The 20,883-nt window shown below is 43.0% G+C and overlaps 1 protein-coding gene and 1 long non-coding RNA gene across 4 annotated transcripts in view; one reads left to right on the top strand and one right to left on the bottom strand.

Moving 5' to 3' along the window:
- Positions 1-383: 383 nt before the first annotated feature.
- Positions 384-7,903, bottom strand: LOC128067922 (uncharacterized). The gene is made up of 3 exons (XR_008201434.1): positions 7,863-7,903; positions 3,042-3,108; positions 384-442 (listed from the first exon to the last, which is right to left on the bottom strand). It is a non-coding gene; the product is annotated as an uncharacterized LOC128067922 (long non-coding RNA).
- Positions 7,904-8,045: 142 nt separating this feature from the next.
- Positions 8,046-20,883, top strand: part of ATE1 (arginyltransferase 1) — a 158,575-nt gene continuing 145,737 nt past the window's right edge. For all 3 annotated transcript variants that reach the window (XM_052661043.1, XM_052661044.1, XM_052661045.1), the window contains exons 1-5: positions 8,046-8,180; positions 10,890-10,953; positions 13,532-13,594; positions 18,140-18,243; positions 20,100-20,345. In XM_052661043.1, the coding sequence (XP_052517003.1) occupies positions 8,075-8,180; positions 10,890-10,953; positions 13,532-13,594; positions 18,140-18,243; positions 20,100-20,345 (583 nt within the window). In that variant the 5' untranslated portion in view covers positions 8,046-8,074. The remainder of the gene's footprint in view (positions 8,181-10,889; positions 10,954-13,531; positions 13,595-18,139; positions 18,244-20,099; positions 20,346-20,883) is intronic.

Here is a 20,883-nt window from a genome sequence, read left to right as displayed (position 1 = left end):
AACACAAAATATAGCAACTCTCACTAGGGCACATATGTATATATTATAGTTTTTAGGTTTTTAGCCTAAGTGTCACTCCTTCAGACCTATAAACTCATTCAAATAAAACAAAATTCCTTTCACGACACCTCTCACAGTCTGCAGCCACTATCTGTTTAATGTTCGCATCCCTCACTGAACTAAGCCCTTATGAGGGCAGGGTGTTTCTTTTCTTCACTGCTGTCCAGCCAGCACCACTGGTGCTCAGTGAATCAAACAGTATAAGCAGAGCATGCTCCCTTGAAATTCCTGGGCCCTTTTAACCTGGTGGCACATTTTTATGATTTTATGACTGGCTCCAATGTTCACGTAAATGTATTTCCTCACCTTAATCTTCTTTTCTAATGGGGAGTGGGAACCTACTGCAATCCGAGGGTCTTGAATATTTTTGGCCCAGGCCAATCTAGAAGAGCAAAAAGAGAAATTATACTAAGACTTGGAGGAAGGTTTTGGGAAACATACTCTGGTAGAAAGGTAATGCGAGTTGATTTGGGGACTCACTTTTAATATGTAGCAAAAGGTGTTTCTGTGTGTCAATAGGCAGGGCTCTATGATATGTTTAATTTTTTTCTTTTCTTGAATTAAGGAAGAAATGCTCTTTGGTAAAAGCATAAACAAAGAGCCAAATTGTGTCTGAGGTTGAAGCTGTCAATAGTATATTTACCAGAGGAGAAGCTGAGTTACAATTTCAACTTCCACAAACCACGGTGTATATTGTTAGTAGAACAGAGAACTTGCCTTTGATGAGAAGTTGAGTTTTCAAAGTTAAGTCCACTTTAAGTTCACTTATGCATGAGGTGATGAACAATAAATTCAATCTATAAGCTATCATTAATTTCCAATAACTACTAACTATAACATTTCATTAATCTTGTGAAAGATTTACATTTTAAATAGATAATAAAACAATCTGACAGCAAGAAAGGGTTGTGTTTTTAATTTAATGCAGAAAAATAAAGCAGAGACTTTATCCACTGATGACAGAGCACAATCATATTTAGGCATCCTCAAGACCTTGCTTCTTAACCTGCTCAGTTAGCAAACAGGGTTCTCTGTGTAGCAATCTGGGTTGTAAATATTGTTTTTCTGACTTCTCTTAGCAAAAGAGAAGGATTTTATAACACAGAACTAGAAAAAAAAAACCCACACAATTTGCTATTTCTCAAAGACTCATTTCTGCTTTCATATTTTTTGTTAAGCAATTCTTATATTATCTCCATAGCAACATTTTAGAGTTTTTCATACTCTCGGCATAGTACTAAGAACGGAAATAGATTCCTTTACTTAGTCTTCCAAACAGCCTCATTCTCCCCCATTTCACGGCCAAGTGGACTGAGGTGAAGAGAGGTTCGGGGACTTGTTAAGAGTCCCACAGTCTGTTTCAGAGGCGGGATGTGTCTGTGTGACCCCACAGTCTGTTTCAGGGGCGGGATGTGTCTGGGTGACCCCACAGTCTGTTTCAGGGGCGGGATGTGTCTGGGTGACCCCACAGTCTGTTTCAGGGGCGGGATGTGTCTGTGTGACCCCACAGTCTGTTTCAGAGGCGGGATGTGTCTGGGTGACCCCACAGTCTGTTTCAGAGGCGGGATGTGTCTGTGTGACCCCACAGTCTGTTTCAGGGGCGGGATGTGTCTGGGTGACCCCACAGTCTGTTTCAGGGGCGGGATGTGTCTGGGTGACCCCACAGTCTGTTTCGGAGGCGGGATGTGTCTGTGTGACCCCACAGTCTGTTTCAGAGGCGGGATGTGTCTGGGTGACCCCACAGTCTGTTTCAGGGGCGGGATGTGTCTGGGTGACCCCACAGTCTGTTTCAGAGGCGGGATGTGTCTGGGTGACCCCACAGTCTGTTTCAGGGGCGGGATGTCTCTGGGTGACCCCACAGTCTGTTTCAGGGGTGGGATGTGTCTGGGTGACCCCACAGTCTGTTTCGGAGGCGGGATGTGTCTGGGTGACCCCAGATCACGCCTTCTCTCCTGTGCTGCACCCATCCCAGCACGAATGATACTCTCCTGCCTTTACTCAAAAAACAAGGACGGTAATACCTACTGTTCTTCTGCACTCAGAGCCAACCATTCTGAGTCGGTCACCAAAGGAGGCTGGGAGGGTTGGGTCTGCACTGCCAGCTGCTCCTTCCTCAGCCCCCCATTGTACCTTCTCCTCTGAACATCACTGGTTACTTCCGCTGTTCCTAGGGCCCCAGGCTGTTTATCTTTGGTGTCTTCTGCCTCAGCCATTGCCCTATCAATCGCTAGCTTTATGAGCAACATCTCTGCTCTTCACTCTTCCTCTCTTCGTGTCCTCTTCTCTCAGCTCTAATCTCCCATTCTCAATTCTGCAAATTCCTGTTTTCCAGCCATTAAAGTTTCTGGCCCTCTTGCAGACTTTTCAGCTACCTACTGTTGACCCTTTGGGATGCCTTGGTCTGATTTCTAGGGCAACCAGAAGCAGTCACAAGCTTTTTTTGTGTGTCATCACTAACCTAGATTGAAACTACTGTGAGGTGGTAGGTGGAGACAGCATCTGCTTGGCAGGACAGGAGCTTTAGGGAGAGCTGGAGTAAATGGCCACAGACAGAAAGTGGAAGGGCCTGTTTTACACAGAGAAGTGTCTCGGTTTAGGGCAGTTAGAGAAAGCATCTTTCGAGGTAACAGGAGCATCGTTCTCCTTTCGGAATATATATTGTGTCCCGTCGATGGCAATGGAATTGTGGTCGGTGGAGTACCCTGGAGTGGATACTGTAGGCACACTCACAGTAGCAGGAGGAGGTTGGACAAGTACGCAGGTGGGCAAGTGGCGTGGTCTCATTATTACTTAGCTGGCTGTCACTCACCTAAATACTGTTGCTGCAATGAAGTTTTGAGCTTTGACACTGTTTAATATACTTCTAGTCATATACTATTTAATTATTAATATGTTCATAACTGGTCACTGAAGAAGCAGAAAAGACACCAATGTTGAAATAACATTAATGAAAATGACTCTGCATAGTCACATCACGATACCCTTCACCATACATGTGAGCGGCATCCATTCAAAGTCCTCATGTAGCCCATTATGATGTCTCTAGTTCTTAAAAAGGAAAGAAAAAAGTGAAAAGGAGAAAATACAGTGATTAATTACAACCTGGCTTTTTGTTCAGTAGAAATAAAACCTACCCCTTCTAAAATGTGCTGTTTGTAGAGATGCGCTTGAAACCATAGTCTCCAACTCATTCAGTAGTAAATGAGTTAAAAAAGTAAATATGGGAATTTTATGATGAAAAAATATCAAAGAATTTCAAACGTCAAGTCATGAAAGTATTAGTTTATCTTTCTCTGTCCCTTTAATCTGTTTTTATATTTAAAGTGGCATTTCCTGTAGATAACGTTGGGTCTCATTTTTTATCCAGTCTGTCTTTTTTAATTGCTGTATTTAGACCATTGGTGTTTAAAGTGATCATTGATATAACTGGATTAGTATCTACCATATTTGTTGCTGTTTTCTACTTGTTGCTCTTGCTTTACCTTACTTTTGTCTTCCACTCTTACTTTGCCTTCAGTTCAGCCACTCAGTTGTACCTGACTCTTTGCAGCCTCATGGACTGCAGCACACCAGGCTTCCCTTCCATCACCAACTCCCAGAGCTTGCTCAAACTCATGTCCATCAAGTTGGGGATGCCATCCAACCATCTTGTCATCCTTGTCGTATTTTGCCGTATCTGGTATTAAACATTTTATGATTCTATTTTTTCTCCTCTCCCAGCATAACAATTATATTTGCTTTTTTACATGGTTGCCATTGAGTTTGCAGAATATATTTACAACTAATCCAAGTTCTTTTTCAAATAGCTACTACACAGGCAGTGCAGGAACTTTTTTATAACAGGATTCACAGTTCCTAGCTGGTTGTGGTTTAGTTACTAAGTCGTGTCCGACTCTTGCGACCCCATGGACTGTAGCCCGCCAGCCTCCTCTGTCAATGGGATTCTCCAGGCAGGAATACTGGAGTGGGTTGCCATTTCCTTCTCCAGGGGATCTTCCTGCAGGAATCAAACCCTGGTCTCCTGCATTGCAGGTGGATTCTTTACCGAATAAGCTATGAAGGAAGCCCTTGTAGTTCCTGCCTCCCATCCCTTAAAACACTGCTATCACTCATTTCACTTACCGATAAGCTTGCACCCTGTATTATTAACTAAAAAACCTGTTATCTGTCAGATCAACTAAGATTTTCAAAGATTAAAAATTGATTTTACCTCTCCACTATTCCTTCTCTAATGCTCTTTTAAAAGTAGGTCTGAGTTTCTGACCTGTATTATTTTCTGTCTTTCTGGAGAATTTCTTAAACATTTCTTGCAAATTAGATCTAGTGGTGACAAATGCCCTCCGTTTTTCTTTGAGAAAGTCTTCTCTTTCACATTTGAAGGATAATTGTGCTGGATACAGAACTCTAGGCTGGTGGTTTTTTTCAATAATTGAAATGTTTCACTTCCCTTTCTTCTTGCTTGCGTGGTTTCTAACAAGAAGACTGACGTAATTTTTATCCTTGCTCCTCTACAGATGAAAATTTTTCCTCTCTCTGGCTCAAAGATTTCTTTTTGTCTTTGAGAATCCATTTTGAAGATTTTCTGCAGTTTGAACATCATACGCCTACATGCAGGTTTTTGGTTTTGGGGCATTTATCCTGCTTGTCTGTACTGCCTCAATTTTAAAATCCACATGAATTTAAATAAAAGTTGTTTCCCTGTCACACTATTCACATTTTAGGTGCTCAGCAGGGACATGTGGCTAGTGGCTACCGGTGCGTACGTGTATGTACGCTACGTTGCTTCAGTCGTGTCTGACTGTGTGACCCTATGGACTGCAGCCTGCCAGGCTCCTCTGTCCATGGAATTCTCCAGGCAAGAATACTGACTGGAGCAGAAACATCTAGACAGAGGAGAGAAGGGGTCTAATCTGAGGTCTCCTGGCAGTGAGTGCCCCACAGAGGAAAGTGTCTTCTAGGATCCCACCCTTACCTGAGACACGGTGCCCGTATCTAGCTCCTTGCCTCTGCTCATAACACAGCTCTTTCCTAGCATGTCCCTCTTCTCTGTATTTAACTGCACACCCCTCCCAAACTGGCTATCTACTCAACACTTTATTCAAAGAAACACATTTCACTTTATTTTTTAAAATTTTAGTTAAATCAGTTAACTTTTATTTTGGCTGTGCTGGGTCTTTGCTGCTGTTCAAGGGTTTTCTCTAGTTCTGGAGAGCAGTGGCTACTCTAGTTGTGATGCACGGGCTTCTCATTGCAGTGACTTCTCTTGTTGCAGAGCATGGACTCTAAGGCACACAGGTGGCTCTCAGGCTCTAGAGAGCCTCAGCAGTTGTGGCACATGGGCTTCATTGCCCCATGGCATGTGGATGAAGGACTGAACCCGTGTGCCCTGCACAGGCAGGTGGATTCTTAACCACTGGACCACCAGGGAAGTCCCACATTTCACTTTAATGCAAGAATCATGGGTCTATCACCATGCAGAGTCCTTTACATCATTAGTGCCTAGGATCGGATCGAACCTCAAACACAATTTCACACTCAAGTTTATGTAAACTGTTAATGGAACCGAACATGCTAGCGTTGTCAGCATTTTATTGTCAAGTATGAAAGTTATAAACAAAGACAGCTATCTATAATTGGCAGTTTCATAAATAAAAGGACATTCTAATAGTGCCCTCTTCCAACTCCCCAAACCTCTGCCCCAAGATGGAAACTAAATGAAACTTTGCATTGTTTTTCTCATTGGGGCCTGAAAGATGAAAACTTTGTGTCTAGTGAAGTCGCTCAGTTGTGTCTGACTCTTTGCAACCTCAGGGACTGTAGCCTACCAGGCTCCTCCATCCGTGGGATTTTCCAGGCAAGAGTACTAGAGTGGGTTGCCATTTCATCCTCCAGGGATCTTCCCGACCCAGGGATTGAACCTGGGTCTGTTGTGACACAAATCCAAACGTAGTATTTGTCGATCTCTTTTCTTCTTCAATTAATTTTTTAAAAATCACCTTTTCCTCCTATTTGTATTTTACTAGTTGTATGATCTTGGGCAAGTTATATGGCCTCTCTGGCCTTTGTTTCCTGCGTAGTCCAGGAAAGGACAAGAAATAATCACATCTGCTGTAATAAGATGGACAAGGTCTGTGTTTAAGAACATGGGTACTGAGATCTAGTAAGGAGCCTTTAAATCTAAGAAGTTGGGAGGAGCTGGATAAAGCTAGGGTCTTCTTGCATGCTACATAGCTATCCTTAGGCTTTTTTTCTCATTGTGTGAGGCACAGGTGATGCTTAGCAATGTGACGTCTTTACAGGCACATAGCCAGCACAGTGGGCCTTGGGGTCAAGAACGTTGAAACTGACTTCAAAAGTTTACCTGTTTCTCCAAGTTTCATGATTTCACCTTTTTAAACATTGTAAAAAGATGATCAACTTTATTACCAACAGGGGGAAAACATAAGGACAGACTGGTTTAAATTATTTGCCTATACAGAGTTAAAGATTAAGGAATACTACTTCGTTGGAAGCAGTCACTCATTTCTATACTTTACTCCTGGATCGTTACTCTTTGAAAAATCCCCTTTAAAATAGTGGTTGCAAACTGGAGACTGGTGCACTGAATTCAGCTTATATACATGCTGTGTTTGGCCTGTACAGTTAAAAAGTTCTTTTAAAATAACATTTAAAAGCTGTACTAAGGAAAAAAAAATCTGACTTTCAGCTTCTGTTTGAAAGTTGCAAGATACGGTGGCACTGGGCACAAGACAGGAACTGGCTCTGACATTTGTCTTCTTTAAAAGAGGGAAGTGTTCAATTCGCCTACCCTGCCAATCCACAGAACACCTACATGTGTACTCCAACCTAGGGGATATTTAGTAAGTACCCGCTATGGCAACCCACTCCAGTACTCTTGCCTGGAAAATCTCATGGGCAGAGGAGCTTGGTAGGCTGCAGTCCATGGGGTTGCGAAGAGTTGGACACGACTGAGCGACTTCACTTTCACTTTCATGCACTGGAGAAGGAAATGGCAACCCACTCCAGTGTTCTTGCCTGGAGAATCCCAGGGACGGCGGAGCCTGGTGGGCTGCCGTCTATGGGGTCGCACAGAGTCGGACACGACTGAAGCGACTTAGCAGCAGCAGCTAGTTTAGAAGACGCTAGAATTGGCGAGGACAGTCTGAGATGTTAACTTTTAAACGGAGATCTGCAGGATCTAGAAACAATGATCACAACCTCTGTGCCTCAGTTTCCTTATGTGTCAACTGCGGCTGACAACCTGCAGTTGTGGGAAGGATCGGCGATGGAGTAAACTGCAAAGGGCTGGCTCGAACTCGGGGTCCCGGCGGGGTGGTGCCACCGCTACAACCCACGCTCATCCGGGAAGCCCCCGGACCCAACACCGACGGGGGGCCCCTAGGTGCTGGGGCCCGCTGCCCCAGCCTCGCTCTCCACTCCTCCGCGCCGCGGGCCCCCGCGTTCCGCCGAGGTCGGCCCCGGGGCGCCGAGAGGCGTGGCCGGCCCGCGCGAACCTGGAGGCAGCCATGGCCTCGATGGTGGAGTACAACGGACTCAAGGCCGGCTACCGCTGCGGCTACTGCGACTCGGAGGAGGGCAAGGCGTCCTGCGGTGAGTGGTCGGGCCAACGAGGTCGGCGCGGCCGCCTGGCGTCCAAACCCCGACACCGCCCGCTGCGCTCCAGGCCGGGCCCTCGCGGGGGGCAGCACCCAGGCCGCACTTCCCAGCTCCCGCTTCCCTTCCCCACGCGTTTCTTCCCAGACCGTTGCCCTTCACATTCTGTCTCTCGGTTTCACCCTTACCGAGATGGCGGTCTCTTTCGGAGAAAGAGCGGAAATAGTGGAAGGCTGCCCTCGGTCAAGATGGCGCAGGCGGCTTCAGCGCCGAGGGCGCTCCCGGCAAGGCTCGGCCTGCTGGCGCCCGGGCGGCGCGGTGCATTGTGGGGTGGCGGCGGCGGCGTTGGGGTTGGGTTGGGTTGGGCTGGGCCGCGCGTCGCGTTTGAGGGGCCGGGGCCATGGCGTCCTGGGCCGCGCTTTCGCCCAGCATCGTGGAATATTTCGAGAGCGAGGACTTCTACCGCTGCGGCTACTGCAAGAACGAGTCGGGCAGTCGCTCCAATGGTGAGCGGGCCGGGCTGGTGGGCAGGGAAGGGCGCCGGTGGCTCGGCGGCGGGCGGGTGTCCTCGGGGGGTCGCGGCGTCTCGGGCCGAGTGGCTGGAGGGTCGTGTCCAGGCTGCGGCCCAGGCGTAGCCCCTGCGCCGTCCGGCCCTTGTGGAGCGAATGCGGAACGCGGAATGCGGTTCGCCCCGAGTGCCCGTGGCTGTCAGAATTTGAAAACGGATCTCACCCCTAGTGGAGCAGGGAAGCTTCTAGAGGCTCATTTTTCACACAGGCGGTCGGACTTGAGAGATAATGTGTGTCTCGCAGGAGCCAAGTGTGGAAACAGGTGTGCGTCGTCAGTGGGAGACCGTTAAGTACCCGCCTGTCGAGGAGCGCTGTACAGGGCTGACCTGTGATTTCAGATGCTGCTGTCGGGGTGTCCCCGGTGGTCAGCGCAGGACGCGGGGTTGCGGGACAGTGAGTGTCGGCTGCTGTCTGTGTAGACAGCTGTGTGTGTGGAAAACACACGTGCGTGGATATCCGTGCATAAAATGTCTCTGGAAAAATATACAAGAAACTGACGGTACTCGCTGCTCGCGAGGGGCCCCTGTTAGTACTGTTGTGCTTGGAAATGATACCAGGTGCTTGTCATTTCTCCACCCACCTCGGTGACCACGACAGAGCCAGCCTACAGTGCCCCCTCCCGTGATTCAAGTTTCTTTTGGAAGGATTTTCGTTCGTTTGTAAACGGAACGTCATGTTTATTTCCTGCAGTGTCATGCTTTGGCAAAAGTATATACACTTATTTTAAAGAATAATCTAGCATTGTGGGAAATGGGATATCCATGGAGACTTAAATTTGGGTGGTTTCCGTATTAAAAAAACAAAAACAAAAAACTGTTTTGTCCTGCCCTGGGGCAGTGATTTGGGTGATGATGGTGTGTCCGTGTACTCATTAATTTAAAATGTGTAATAACTTTAAAAAATTAAATGTCGATTAACTTCTTGTGGGTGAGAGGCGGTAGAATGCAGTATAACGCAGTTGTTAGCGACAGTAATAAAGATGAGTTAAAGTGAAAATAGTCTTGGGTTAAACGGAGGAAATAAGGAGGATGCAAATAACAGGTGAGATGATTACAGCCCAGGGAGGGGAAAACCCATACGGTGACAGTGACTGCCTTAGCATATTAGAGATTTCTTCTCTTCTCTGTTTCAAATTTTAGTATTATGATTATAATATATAAGAAATTTATAGTATAGATTATAATGTAGACTTATTATATATTATAACAATACAGTCTATGCAGTTCTCCTGGCCAGAGTACTGGAGTCGGTAGCCGTTCCCTAATCCAGGGGTTTTCCCAATCCAGGAATCAAACCCCTGTCTCCCGCATTGCAGGCGGGTTTTTTTACCAGCTGCCAGGGAAACCCAAGAATACTGGAGTGGGTAGCCTATCCTTTTTCCAGCTGATCTTGCCGACCCAGGAATCGGACCCGGGTCTCCTGAATTGCAGGCGGATTCTTTACCAGCTGAACTACCAGGGAATCCCGTATGTAATGATAATTTATGTTATACATGTCTAAAATTAATATTAGGTCTTTAGCTATTTTCCTAGTAATTTTAGTAAGAGAAAATCGATTAATATAGATGTCCTTTGTTTAGTTTTATGGAAAAAACCTACTTTCACCCTTTTCACCTAAAGTGAAGTGAAGCTGCTCAGTCGCGTCTGACTCTTTGCTACCCCATGGAGCCTACCAGGCTCCTCCCTCCATGGGATTCTCCAGGCAAGAGTACTGGAGTGGGTTTCCATTTCACCTAAAGAGATACCTGTAAATTTCTTATCACTTATATCATCTTGTTTTTAATTTTAATAATAATCTTTGCTATAGGGCACTCCACCTATTAGGTAGGAAGGTTTTATTATTTCCATTTTACAGATGAGGAAATTGAGCCTCATAGAGTAACTTGTTGGTGTTGATGAACACCACCCAGGCTTCTGACATTTCTGTTGTATTTATGCCCTTGCTTTTCTCACTATATCCTGTTCTGTCAAGCCTATCTCTGTCTTTCCATACTTTTGATGGGTTTACTGTTTCCAAGAGTAAAATTCATTTTTCTTTACCATTAATTCAGTGTTTTCTCATAATCTTCATGTTTTTATGGTTGCATAATTTTTTTCATCATGTTGATAACAAATTAGTGTCTGTAATCACTTTTCTGTTCAAAGGCATTTGGATTACTTTCATTTTTTTATGCTTAAAAGGAATATTGCTGTATGTATACTTTTGTCTTATTTTCAGTGTGTGAGACTATGCTGTAAGCCAATTAAAATAAGGAGAATTTGTATGCACAAGAAAACATCTGCTTTCTAGTTCTTCTGAACAGACCAGCTTATTAAACTATTGGGGTCATTATTATGGCTTAAAGGTATGATGTAATTTGCAGTGGGGTCTTAAATTTATGATGTCACAGAGACTATTGACTCATTCTTAAGTGCATGTGGTCACTTTCTGTGTTTTATTTTTAAAATTGAGGTAAAATACATCATGTGTTTCGTTTGTGTTGTGTATTGTGTTAAACTAAAAAGTACGAAGTATGTGCAGACTTTGATTTCTTCAGTGTGAGCTGGATTTTTTTTGCTTCAGTATTCACACTTTAAAAATAATGCTTTGAATTTAGAAAAGTAAAAAGTTCCACCCGTTGTTATGAACATGGCACTTATTTTTCAGGCATGTGGGCACATTCAATGACTGTGCAGGATTATCAGGATCTCATAGACCGAGGATGGCGAAGGTAAATGCCCTTAATATAAAGATCCTTCTGATGGTACTCAGGTTCTTCTTATAATTGAAACATATTATTTGCCTTTAAAATGTTTTCCTGTGGTTGGAAATAGGTTTAATAAAAATTTTATTATATTTTGTGTGTAGAGATTGTTTTCTCCTTTTAAGAATGTTTATTAGGAAAATTTCACAGATATAGAGAGAACATTATAATGAACTTCATGTACTAATCACCAGACTTCAAAAGTTGTTAACATTTTGTCAATCTTGTTTCATCAGTTTTCCTTGCTCCCTTCAGTGGACTGAATGTGTTTCCCCACAGAGTTCATATGTTAAGTCCGATATGGAGGTAGGGCTTTTGGGAGGTGGTTAGGTCATGAATCTGGATGGGATCGTGAATGGGATTCTAGTGCCTTTATAGAAGAGACCACAGAGAGTTCCCTTGCCCCTTCTGCCATGTGAGGATATGTAGAAAAGATGAACCAGAAAGCTTCACTGGATATCATTTCTGTTGGCACCTTGATCTTGGACTTCCCAGCCCCAGAACTACTAGGAATATATTTCTGTTGTTTATAAGTCACTCAGTCTATGATATTTTGTTATAGCAGCTTCAGTGGGATGAGATATTCCCCCCTCCCCTCCTCCCACAAATTATTTAAAGCAAATTTCAGATATCATGTCATTATACTTGTACTAAATATGTGTTTCTAAGAGAGAAGGATTTTTTTTTCTCTTTCTTAACATATCCACAATATCATTACCATGCTTTCCAATTTAATGATAATTTGATGTCACCTGTTACCTAGTTTTGAGATTTTCTGCCTGTCTCAAAAATTTTCTTTTACAGTTGGTTTATTTGAATCGGATTTCCTTAAGGTCCACACATTACCTTTGATGGCCATGTTTTTTTTGGCAGCTATTTTTATGTAGATGATTTTAGAATAACTGTTAAGTAAGGTTCCTTACATAAGTATGAGCAGTATTAAGTGCCCTGTACCAGTACTGCCCAGAAGACACAGATTGAGCACAGCAAATGAAACATCACAGCTTTCCTTAAGCATAATAATGAGGCCCAAAATGTGGATAGATGTAGGTCAGATGTGGCAGGACTTTGTGTGTCATAATAAGGAAATTTATTTTTATATTTTTAATGGTACGGGGGAGCTATTGAAGGCTTTTATGTCAGAGAGAAAGTGATGGAATCTGAGGTCAGGAAATGATGATTCAGATAGCAGAGAGGTGTCTGAGGGAATGGTTCTGAAGGCAGGAAAATGAGTCCCAGCGATTACTACAGGTGTGAGGTGGTGAGGAGCTGCTGTCCTAGTCAGGAGCGGTGACTAGATTAGGAGCTGGATCGGGCGGGGGCGGGGGGCGGCGGGCAGACTCACGAGACGTTTCGGAAGTAGAACGCTTGCTGGCAGCATATGGAGGTGCAAGGGAGAGAAGAGCCTAGGAGGACTCCCAGATTTTCAGCTCAGGAACTGAACTCCTGTGTGATTGCTAGGACTGCCATAACAGAGCACCACAGTTTGGGCCGCTGGAGTGAGAGAAATGGATTTTCTCATGCTTCTGTAGGCTGGAAGTCCAGAATCCAGGTGTCCACAGCTTTGGTTTTTCCTGCAGCTTCTCTCCTTCCCTTATACCTGGTTGCCTTTTTGCTGTGTCGTCACGTGGTCCTTTATCTGTGTGTGCGTATCTACTGTTTAATGTGTCTTTTTAAAAAAATTATTTATTTATTTTTGGCTGTGCTGGGTCTTCATTGCTGCACAGGCTTTTCTCTGGTTGCAGTCACCAGGGGCACCTCTTGCTGCAGTGCATGGCTTCTCACTGCGGTGGCTTCTCTTGTGGAGCTCAGGCCCTGAGGCCCTCAGCCTTCAGTAGTTGGGGCTCCTAGGCTCTAGAGCAGAGACTCAGTAGTTGTGGCGCATGGGCTTAGTTGCTCCAGGCATGTGGGGTCTTCCCGGATCAGGGATCGAATCCGTGTCTCCTGTATGGCAGGAGGATTCTTTATCACTGAGCCCCTAGGGAAGCCCTGGTGTTTCTTTTTATGTCCAATTTCCTTTTGTGATAAGAACAGCAGTCCAGTTGGATTAGGGCATTTCCAAATCTGGACAAAATTGAGCTTGTGGTGTCATGGCTCTGTATGAGCTGAGATCCGGAAAGCATGGAAAGAATCAGGTTGGCTTGGGAGTACATCATGCTGGTGCCCGTGGAACCCCCACATGTGGATGTCGTATGCAGCAACACACATCAGCCCCACAGCATCATGGACAGCCTTTTCAGTATCAAGGTGGGCGGTGGATGGACGCATGGAAGGGATTGCAGATGCTTGATGAGAGGGTAACTGAGGTTACCTCGGTTATCAGCTGTGGAGTACATATGCCAGGGTTTAGGAAAGGAAAACTTGGACCCTGGTCCTTGGATTACCCACCATGTAAGATCATTTAGCTTGTGAAGAGTAACTCAACCTCAGTTTTTACCCTATTGATTAGATTTTTACCTTAATTAATTTCATATTCCTGTACTAATCTACTTTGCTGCCTATGAGAAATATGTATGAAATTAACAAAGCTGTTCTATAATTTTAGAAGCGGGAAATATGTGTACAAACCTGTCATGAATCAAACATGTTGTCCTCAGTATACCATAAGGTAAGAATTTTGATTATTTTCTATTAATATGAAGATTATATAAAATTTTTTAGTAGAATCCTGCTTTTTTAAGTGTATTTCTGTTCTAGGTACACATTCTTTATAAAAAAAGCAGACAAGTTTTTTCTGCATACTGATGCTGTATTTATATGCTAATCAATAGGTTTTAATAATATGGTTTGATTAGATATAAATATTAATGTGATATAAAATTTGCTATTTAGCAATGTAGTCAATAATACATGAAATATTGGGAGAATATTGGCAAATACTTAAATTACTTTTAGGTATCAAATTTTTAGCACTTTAGCTTGGAGTCGCGAAGAGTTGCAAACAATTTAGCGACTGAAAACAATAACAGCAGCAATTCCAATTCCCTTGCGTATTATTTGGCACAGTGGTTTCATTCAGACAATGCTGCAGAATCCTGTATAAGGAATAAGGAAGAGGAGGCTGGCACTTAACCTGCATCTGTTTAGAATCTAGTCTTCACCGGAAAACTCCAACTAAAAAGTCTGGTTTCCTTCAGAGTGTTTGCTTGGTTTTTCTTAATACTTTGTGTTTCTCTTGTGCCCTCGCTTACTCCACCCTAACATGGAAGGATTTTTCCCTTCTTCTCTGATTAGGAAGGTCCCTCCTCTCCTCCCTCATCATCATCTTCCCCTCCCCCTGCCTCTTCCCTTAACATTGTGAAGAATATGTCTACAGTTTGAACGTGTATGTATACTCTAGATAAAGCAAACACGGTTGTGTCCATCATGCTCGATGGGTCCTCACATCTGTTTCCCTTAGTTACTCTTAACTTGTTTTGAGGTTGTAGACCGATTTGAGAATTTGATAACAAAACAAGACAGGGAACATATAGACAAAAATAATGTAACATTGAACATACTAATTTTAGGGTGATCACTGACTTTCAAAATTCACTGATTCCTGGTTAATCCTTTCTCTTTCCTAACTGGTCAAGGGACTGGTACAACAAAGAAAAAATATGACTATCTTGTTTGCTGACAACATCTCATTTAGTATAAAATGACAGAATACCGCTTTCAGCTTTAGCCATTATGAAGTGGTAACGTCTTCAAAGACAGAAATCGTTTTTCCTTCCGATAACAATTTCTCATTGGATTATGGCTAGGATTCTGTTCAGATAAGTCTGAAGTTGATTGGCCTGAACCCTGAGAATCTCTATTCAGAAAAGGCCCATTTCAGTGGGTTAAGAAAAAGATAGAAGCATATATAATTTATTGGGTTCCTGTCTCATATAAAGCACTGTTCCAGGTGTGTTGCTTTTATGAAAAAGGACTCAATGAACATTGCAAGACAAAGTATTTGCAAAATGTGCCTTTTTTTTTTTTTTTTCATTTTATAATTTTACATGGGATCAAACATTTCCTGAAGGGACCTCCCTGGTGATCCAGTGCCTAAGACTCCAAGCTCCCAATGCAGGTGGCCCCAGTTTGATCTGTGGTCCGGGGACCTAATCCCATATCCCGCAACAAAAGATCCTGAATGTCATGACTAATACCTAGTGCAGCCAAATTAAAAAAAGGAATTTCCCGAATTGTTATTCTTTATACAACTTCATTTTTACACGTTGATCTTTTTGGGAGTCGTTTTGCATATTCTTTGGGTTGTTTTGCTGTTTACTAAGTGGTTGTGCCAGTGAGGCCTTAGGCAAAGGCAGTGTGGTCTAGCCTACACTTTGCTTTTTGTTAGGCAGATGCTGAGGCCTGTCCAGTGTGTGAGTAAAAATGAGGATGAACTCCCCTATGAATTTTTTTTTCAATTTTAATTTTTATTAATAGCATATTTGCTAACACTTTAAAGAATCAAATAGTTCCCGTAAAGCTTATCTTGCAAAATGGCCGTCCTCTGAACCACCCCTCTCCCCTCCGGTTCCTGTTTTCTGTTTCTCATTGCAGTCACTTTCAAATCTTTTAACTGATTCTTTTGTTTTTTCACCTCTATGTCTTTAAGTAACATACTTATATAATTATAGGGCTTCAGTGGTAGCTCAGGTGGTAAAGAATCTGCCCACAGTGCAGGAGACCAGGTTTCAGGGAATGGTTCCCCACTCCAGTATTCTTGCCTGGAAAATTCCATGGACAGAGGAGCCTGGCAGGTTACAGTCGATGAGGTTGCAAAGAGTTGGACATGACTGAACAACTTTCACTTTCATTTTTATATAGTAATACTTCATTACTAAAAGGTTGGTGTTCTCCATTATCTCTGGGCTTCTCTCACTGAAAGATAAGGGTTTAACTTTATTTTACCCCACTTTCCTTTGTCACATTCAAACTCCTATTTGTCTTCATCCCCAACTTCCCAAAATTTTGGATGGATGTAGTCATCTCATTATGGCTGTGTAAATAGACTGCAGAGCTCAGCCATGTAGTTGTTCAGTCTTTAAGTCGTGTCCAACTCTTTGCAAGCCTGTGGACTGCAGCACGCCAGGCTTCCCTGTTCTTCACTATCTCCTGGAGTTTGCTCAAACTCATGTTCATTGAGACATGCTATCCAACCATCTCATCCTCTGCTATCCCCTTCTCCTCCTGCCCTCAATCTTTCCCAGTATCAAGGTCTTTTCCAGTGAATCAGCCCTTTTAACATCAGGTGGCCAAAGTATTACTTTATCTTTCCTGCACAAGTTTTTGCTTTGCTTGGTGTTGTTCATTGTCATTTTTGTTGACCTAGTCTTTGGGGCACCTATTACCAATTTATCTAGAAGTGCTCCCCCAGAGGTGTAAATTTACTCTTGCTATGTTTAGATGCTTTAGGTACTGTATCATTCTTATCTTCTTGATGAAAATCTTAACGGGAATCTTTTGATCTGCTCTGATCTGAACAGATTGCCTCTGTGCCTGATAGGTCACTGGAGTCTCTTTTTGACTCTCATCTTGAGGATTCCTTTTGGGTCTTGGTTTGCATCTTGTCTTTTCTACTCTCTTTTCTTGTGTTATTCCTTTATTTTAGTGAAGCACCTTTTCTAACAGTTTCTTGAGAAAAAGTGCATAAGAGGTAAATTTTTTTAGACTTTGGAAATGTTTTCATTGACTGCTCAAACTTAACTTATAGTTTGGCTGGGTATAGCAGTATAGATTGAAAATAATTTTCCTTTAGAATTTTGAAAGCTTTGCTGCATTGTTGTCTTATTGCTATTGAGCAGTTCAGTGGCATTCTGATTCTTGTTCCTTTGTCCAAAGTGTTTTCTTTCTCTTTGGAAGTTTTTTTTTTTTTTGTCTTCAGTGTTTTGATGTTTCACAATATGTTTGGCAGTGCATCTGTTTTCATTCCTTACATATGTGCTTGAGACACCCCTCTTGTCTAGAGGCTCCTCCCATCATGTCCCAGGGAAGTTTTCTTGTGTTATTTTGTTGATCCTCTCCTTACCATTTTCTTCTTTCTCTTTTCTCATGTCTTTATTTAGACATTGGACCTTTTAGACTGGTTCTCTTCTTTATTTTTCTCTTCGATTTTCCATGTCTTTTGGGAGATTTTCTCAACTTTATTTTCCAAGTCTTCAGTTTTATATTTAACTTTTAATTTCTTCTACTCTATTTTTACTTCTAAGAGATATTTTTGTTCTTAAGTTTTTTAAGGTTTCCGTCTTCCCGTACACTTGATATCCTGCAAGTTTCTTCAACCTTTTGGCACCTATCTTTGCTTTAGGGGCCCTCCTCAAGTATCTGGTGATTCCAGCCTTCCAGTGTCCCATTGGAAATTTTATGTACCTTGGTGGGTCTTGTTTACTATGGGTGTTAAGTAGGATGGTCTGGCTAACCTCTTCTTTGGGGGAATCTCTGGGTCAGTATTTTTCGTTCTGATCACATTCTGGAGAGAAAGTATTATCTGCTGATGTTCTGGGACTGGGTTGGGGATGTGGGTGACAGAGGTCTCAGCAGTTAGCATGAAGGCTTTCATTTAAGCTTATTGTTGTTGGCTGTGAACTTACTGTTTTCAGCTGTGCCTGTATTCCTCACAGAAGAGGCCTTTTTTTTTTTTTTACCCTTTCTGAAAAGTTTGCAATTTTCTGCTGGGTTTAGAGACTCATCTGTGCTGAGTGGGGGAGAATATGAGATAATAACTTCTTGCAAAACAGACTTTCAAAGGATCTTCCTAGTTCTATACCTACTTTCACTCTTTTCTCCCACGATAGCAGGTATCGCCAATCCCTAAGACTTTTAGGGGTAATGTGGAGAAAATTGGGCATGTTTTTGGCTTTTCCCACTGTTGGCTTAGGATTCAGTTTCTCTGGTCTGCTAAGTCAGTTAGCACTTGTACATCTGCTTTCTAGCTTCCAGCGTTTCTCCCATTATTTTTTTTCGTAGTGGTTTATGTCTTTTGCTTTTTTTTTTTTTTTTTTTAAATAATCCCTTAACTGTATTTTAGTGAGTTTTGAGATGGGATTAGAGACTACTTTAAGCCCTGTCTTTATCCAGAAATCCCAGTCATGAGCTTTTCTTCATTGTACTGTTATCTAGAACTGATTTTATTTCTTCACAGTTTTAGTTCACTTTTTAAATACTTATTTTGCTTTCCTAGGTGCCGACCTTTACAGTTTCAGCCATCAAAATCTCACAAGAAGGTTTTGAAAAAAATGTTGAAATTTCTGGCTAAAGGGGAAATTTCAAAAGGAAATTGTGAGGGTAAGATGAGATGGCGGCTAAAAACTATTTATTTTAAATAGATGTTTCTTTCCAAGGTTCTCACTTTCACTCATTTGTTAGGTGGTGGAAGGAGGTCTCACTACAGTCAGGGACCACTGTTACTGTGATGGTGATGGCCACTCTGAGCTCTTCTGCTACACTGCTTCCACTGGCCCCCAAATCAGGGAGATGGGGAATATATGCCAGGGGGAGTCTAGCTTGGGAGGAAGACAGGACCATTTTAAAGATTCATTTCCTGGAATTTATTGAAATTTTAGTTTTCCTGATTCTTTGAGAATTTTTCATTTTCTTTGATCCTAATGATACCTTATGACGTAAATAGAAAGTGATTCTGTCTCTGGGCTTCCCTGGTAGCTCAGTGGTAAATAATCTGCCTACAGTGCAGGAGACCCAGGTTCGATCTCTGGGTTGGAAAGATCCCTTGGAGGAGGGCATGGCAACCACTCCAGTACTCTTGCCTGGAGAATCCCATGGACAGAGGAGCCTGGCATGCTACATTCCATAGGGTAGCACAGAGTCAGACACGACTGAGGTGACTAAACAGCAGCAACTGCACTGTCTCTGGAGAAATAAATGCTTGTGTGCAACTTATATAAGATTACACAATTATTTATAATGCAGAGTAAAGCTCAGATTTTCCATGTTTGAGTAAGGTCTTCAGTAAATTATATTGCCTGAAAGTGAAAAGTGAAAGTCGCTCAATCGTGTCCAACTCTTTGTGACCCGGTGGGCTATACAGCCATGGCATTCTCCAGGCCAGAATACTGGAGTGGGTAGCCTTTCTCTTCTCCAGGGAATCTTCCCAACCCAGGGATTGAACCCAGGTCTCCCGCATTGGAGGTGGATTCTTTACCAGCTGAGCCACAGGGGAAGCCCAAGAATACTGGAGTAGGTAGCCTATCCCTTCTCCAGAGGATCTTCCCAACCCAGGAATCGAACCAGGGTCTCCTGCATTGCAGGCGGATTCTTTACCAACTGAGCTATTAGGGAAGCCCTGATAATAAGAATTGTTATATTGCCTGAAGCTTTATTTTTTTTTTTCTTAATGAATTTTGAATTTGGGTAAATTTCCTCAAATTTCCTAGTAACATTTAATTAACTTGGGTTTCTTTGCTTTTTCAGTTTTTTCAGTGTTTTGCTGTTCTTTCTTTTTTGTCTTAGCATTTTCCCATAGGCACTCCCTAACACATGACCATAAGAATTGGGAATGCTACCCATCCTTATAGCTCTTTCTCATTTCTGCCATAAGAAATGGCCTACCCTGGGAGCCTCCCACTCCAGTGTTAGCTTGTTAATTCATCCCTCAAGTATATTTTGAATGCTTATAATGTCTCGGTCCCTCTTTTAAGCACTGGAGATACAGTGTCCACCAAAACAGGTACGTTCTTTGCCCTCATGTACTGCCCTTTGCTTTCCTCCCCAACCCCCCCTGCAACCCCCAGCCTCCCCTGCCCACCCCCCGCCATTCTGGGTCTCTCTTCATGTGATTTCTGAGGTCCCTCTGGTTTTTACTAACCTAGCCAGCGGGGAGGGGTAAGGGTGGAAGTTCAGGGTCACAGATTTCCTTTAAAACAAGTGAGCAAAATTGAACCTGTTGCTTTGGTTCTGTCCCACTGGTGGGAGCTTGGTTATAACTCGTGAAGGGTCTGGCGCGTTCCCTTTCCAGGGCCCACTGTCTCCACCACAGCCCTGACTCTGCAGGACGGGAGAGCGGACTTGGTGCACACTCACTAGTCTCTGCCGCATTGGGTGGGAGAGGGCGTGTTTTCCGTATGTGTGTCTTGGTTGTGTCAGATGGCCTGGCTGAGGGACTGTGATTTCTCTTTGATTTGTAGATGAGCCCATGGAGCCCACTGTGGAGGATGCCGTTTCCAGTGACTTTGGGTTAATAAATAAATTGGATATACACTGTGACCTTAAAACATTCAATGATGACCTCAAGAAGAGCTTGGAGAGTGAAGAGAGGAAGAAAGCAAAGAGGGAAGAATCTAATGAGATAACCCGTTCACAAGATATGGAAGAGAAGTTGGGCTCTGGTGAACCATCGTGTTCAGTTAAAGTGCATACAGCTCCTCAGCCAGGTAGTGGAAGTTTGCCATCAGGCCATATTAAAGTCTAGATTGTCTTTGTGCTTGAGACATCATAACCCCTGAGCCCTCTCATGAGCTAAAAAAGTGAAACACTCAGGAAATCTGTAACATGGATCCCTGTTTTGTACACCTTATTACCTGAATTTAGATGAACAGATTGTTTAAAAAACCTAAAATAAGCCTTATCATCCCCTAACAGACATTTTGAGAGTTCCATTTCTTTTTATTATCTTAAGGCCCTTGAGGTTTGAGAATCAAACTTTCATCTGTGAGAAGGTAGGGTATTAAACATTTTTATTTTTAGTGTTAACTGAGACACAGTAGATACTATGTCTGAAATAACAGACATTGTGAAATTCTTCGATTTGCCATTAGATTTCTTTGTGTGTGTTAGTTGTTCAGTTGTGCCCAACCCTTTGTGACCCCGTGGACTGTAGCCTCTGTTCATGGGATTCTCCAGGCAAGAATACTAGAGGGGGTTGCCATTTCCTTCTCCACAGGATCTTCCTGACCGAGGGGTGGAACACGG

Source organism: Budorcas taxicolor, chromosome 23 (genome assembly GCF_023091745.1).
Source record: "Budorcas taxicolor isolate Tak-1 chromosome 23, Takin1.1, whole genome shotgun sequence".
Lineage (NCBI taxonomy): Eukaryota > Metazoa > Chordata > Mammalia > Artiodactyla > Bovidae > Budorcas > Budorcas taxicolor.
This window is presented reverse-complemented; position numbering and strand designations above follow the sequence as displayed.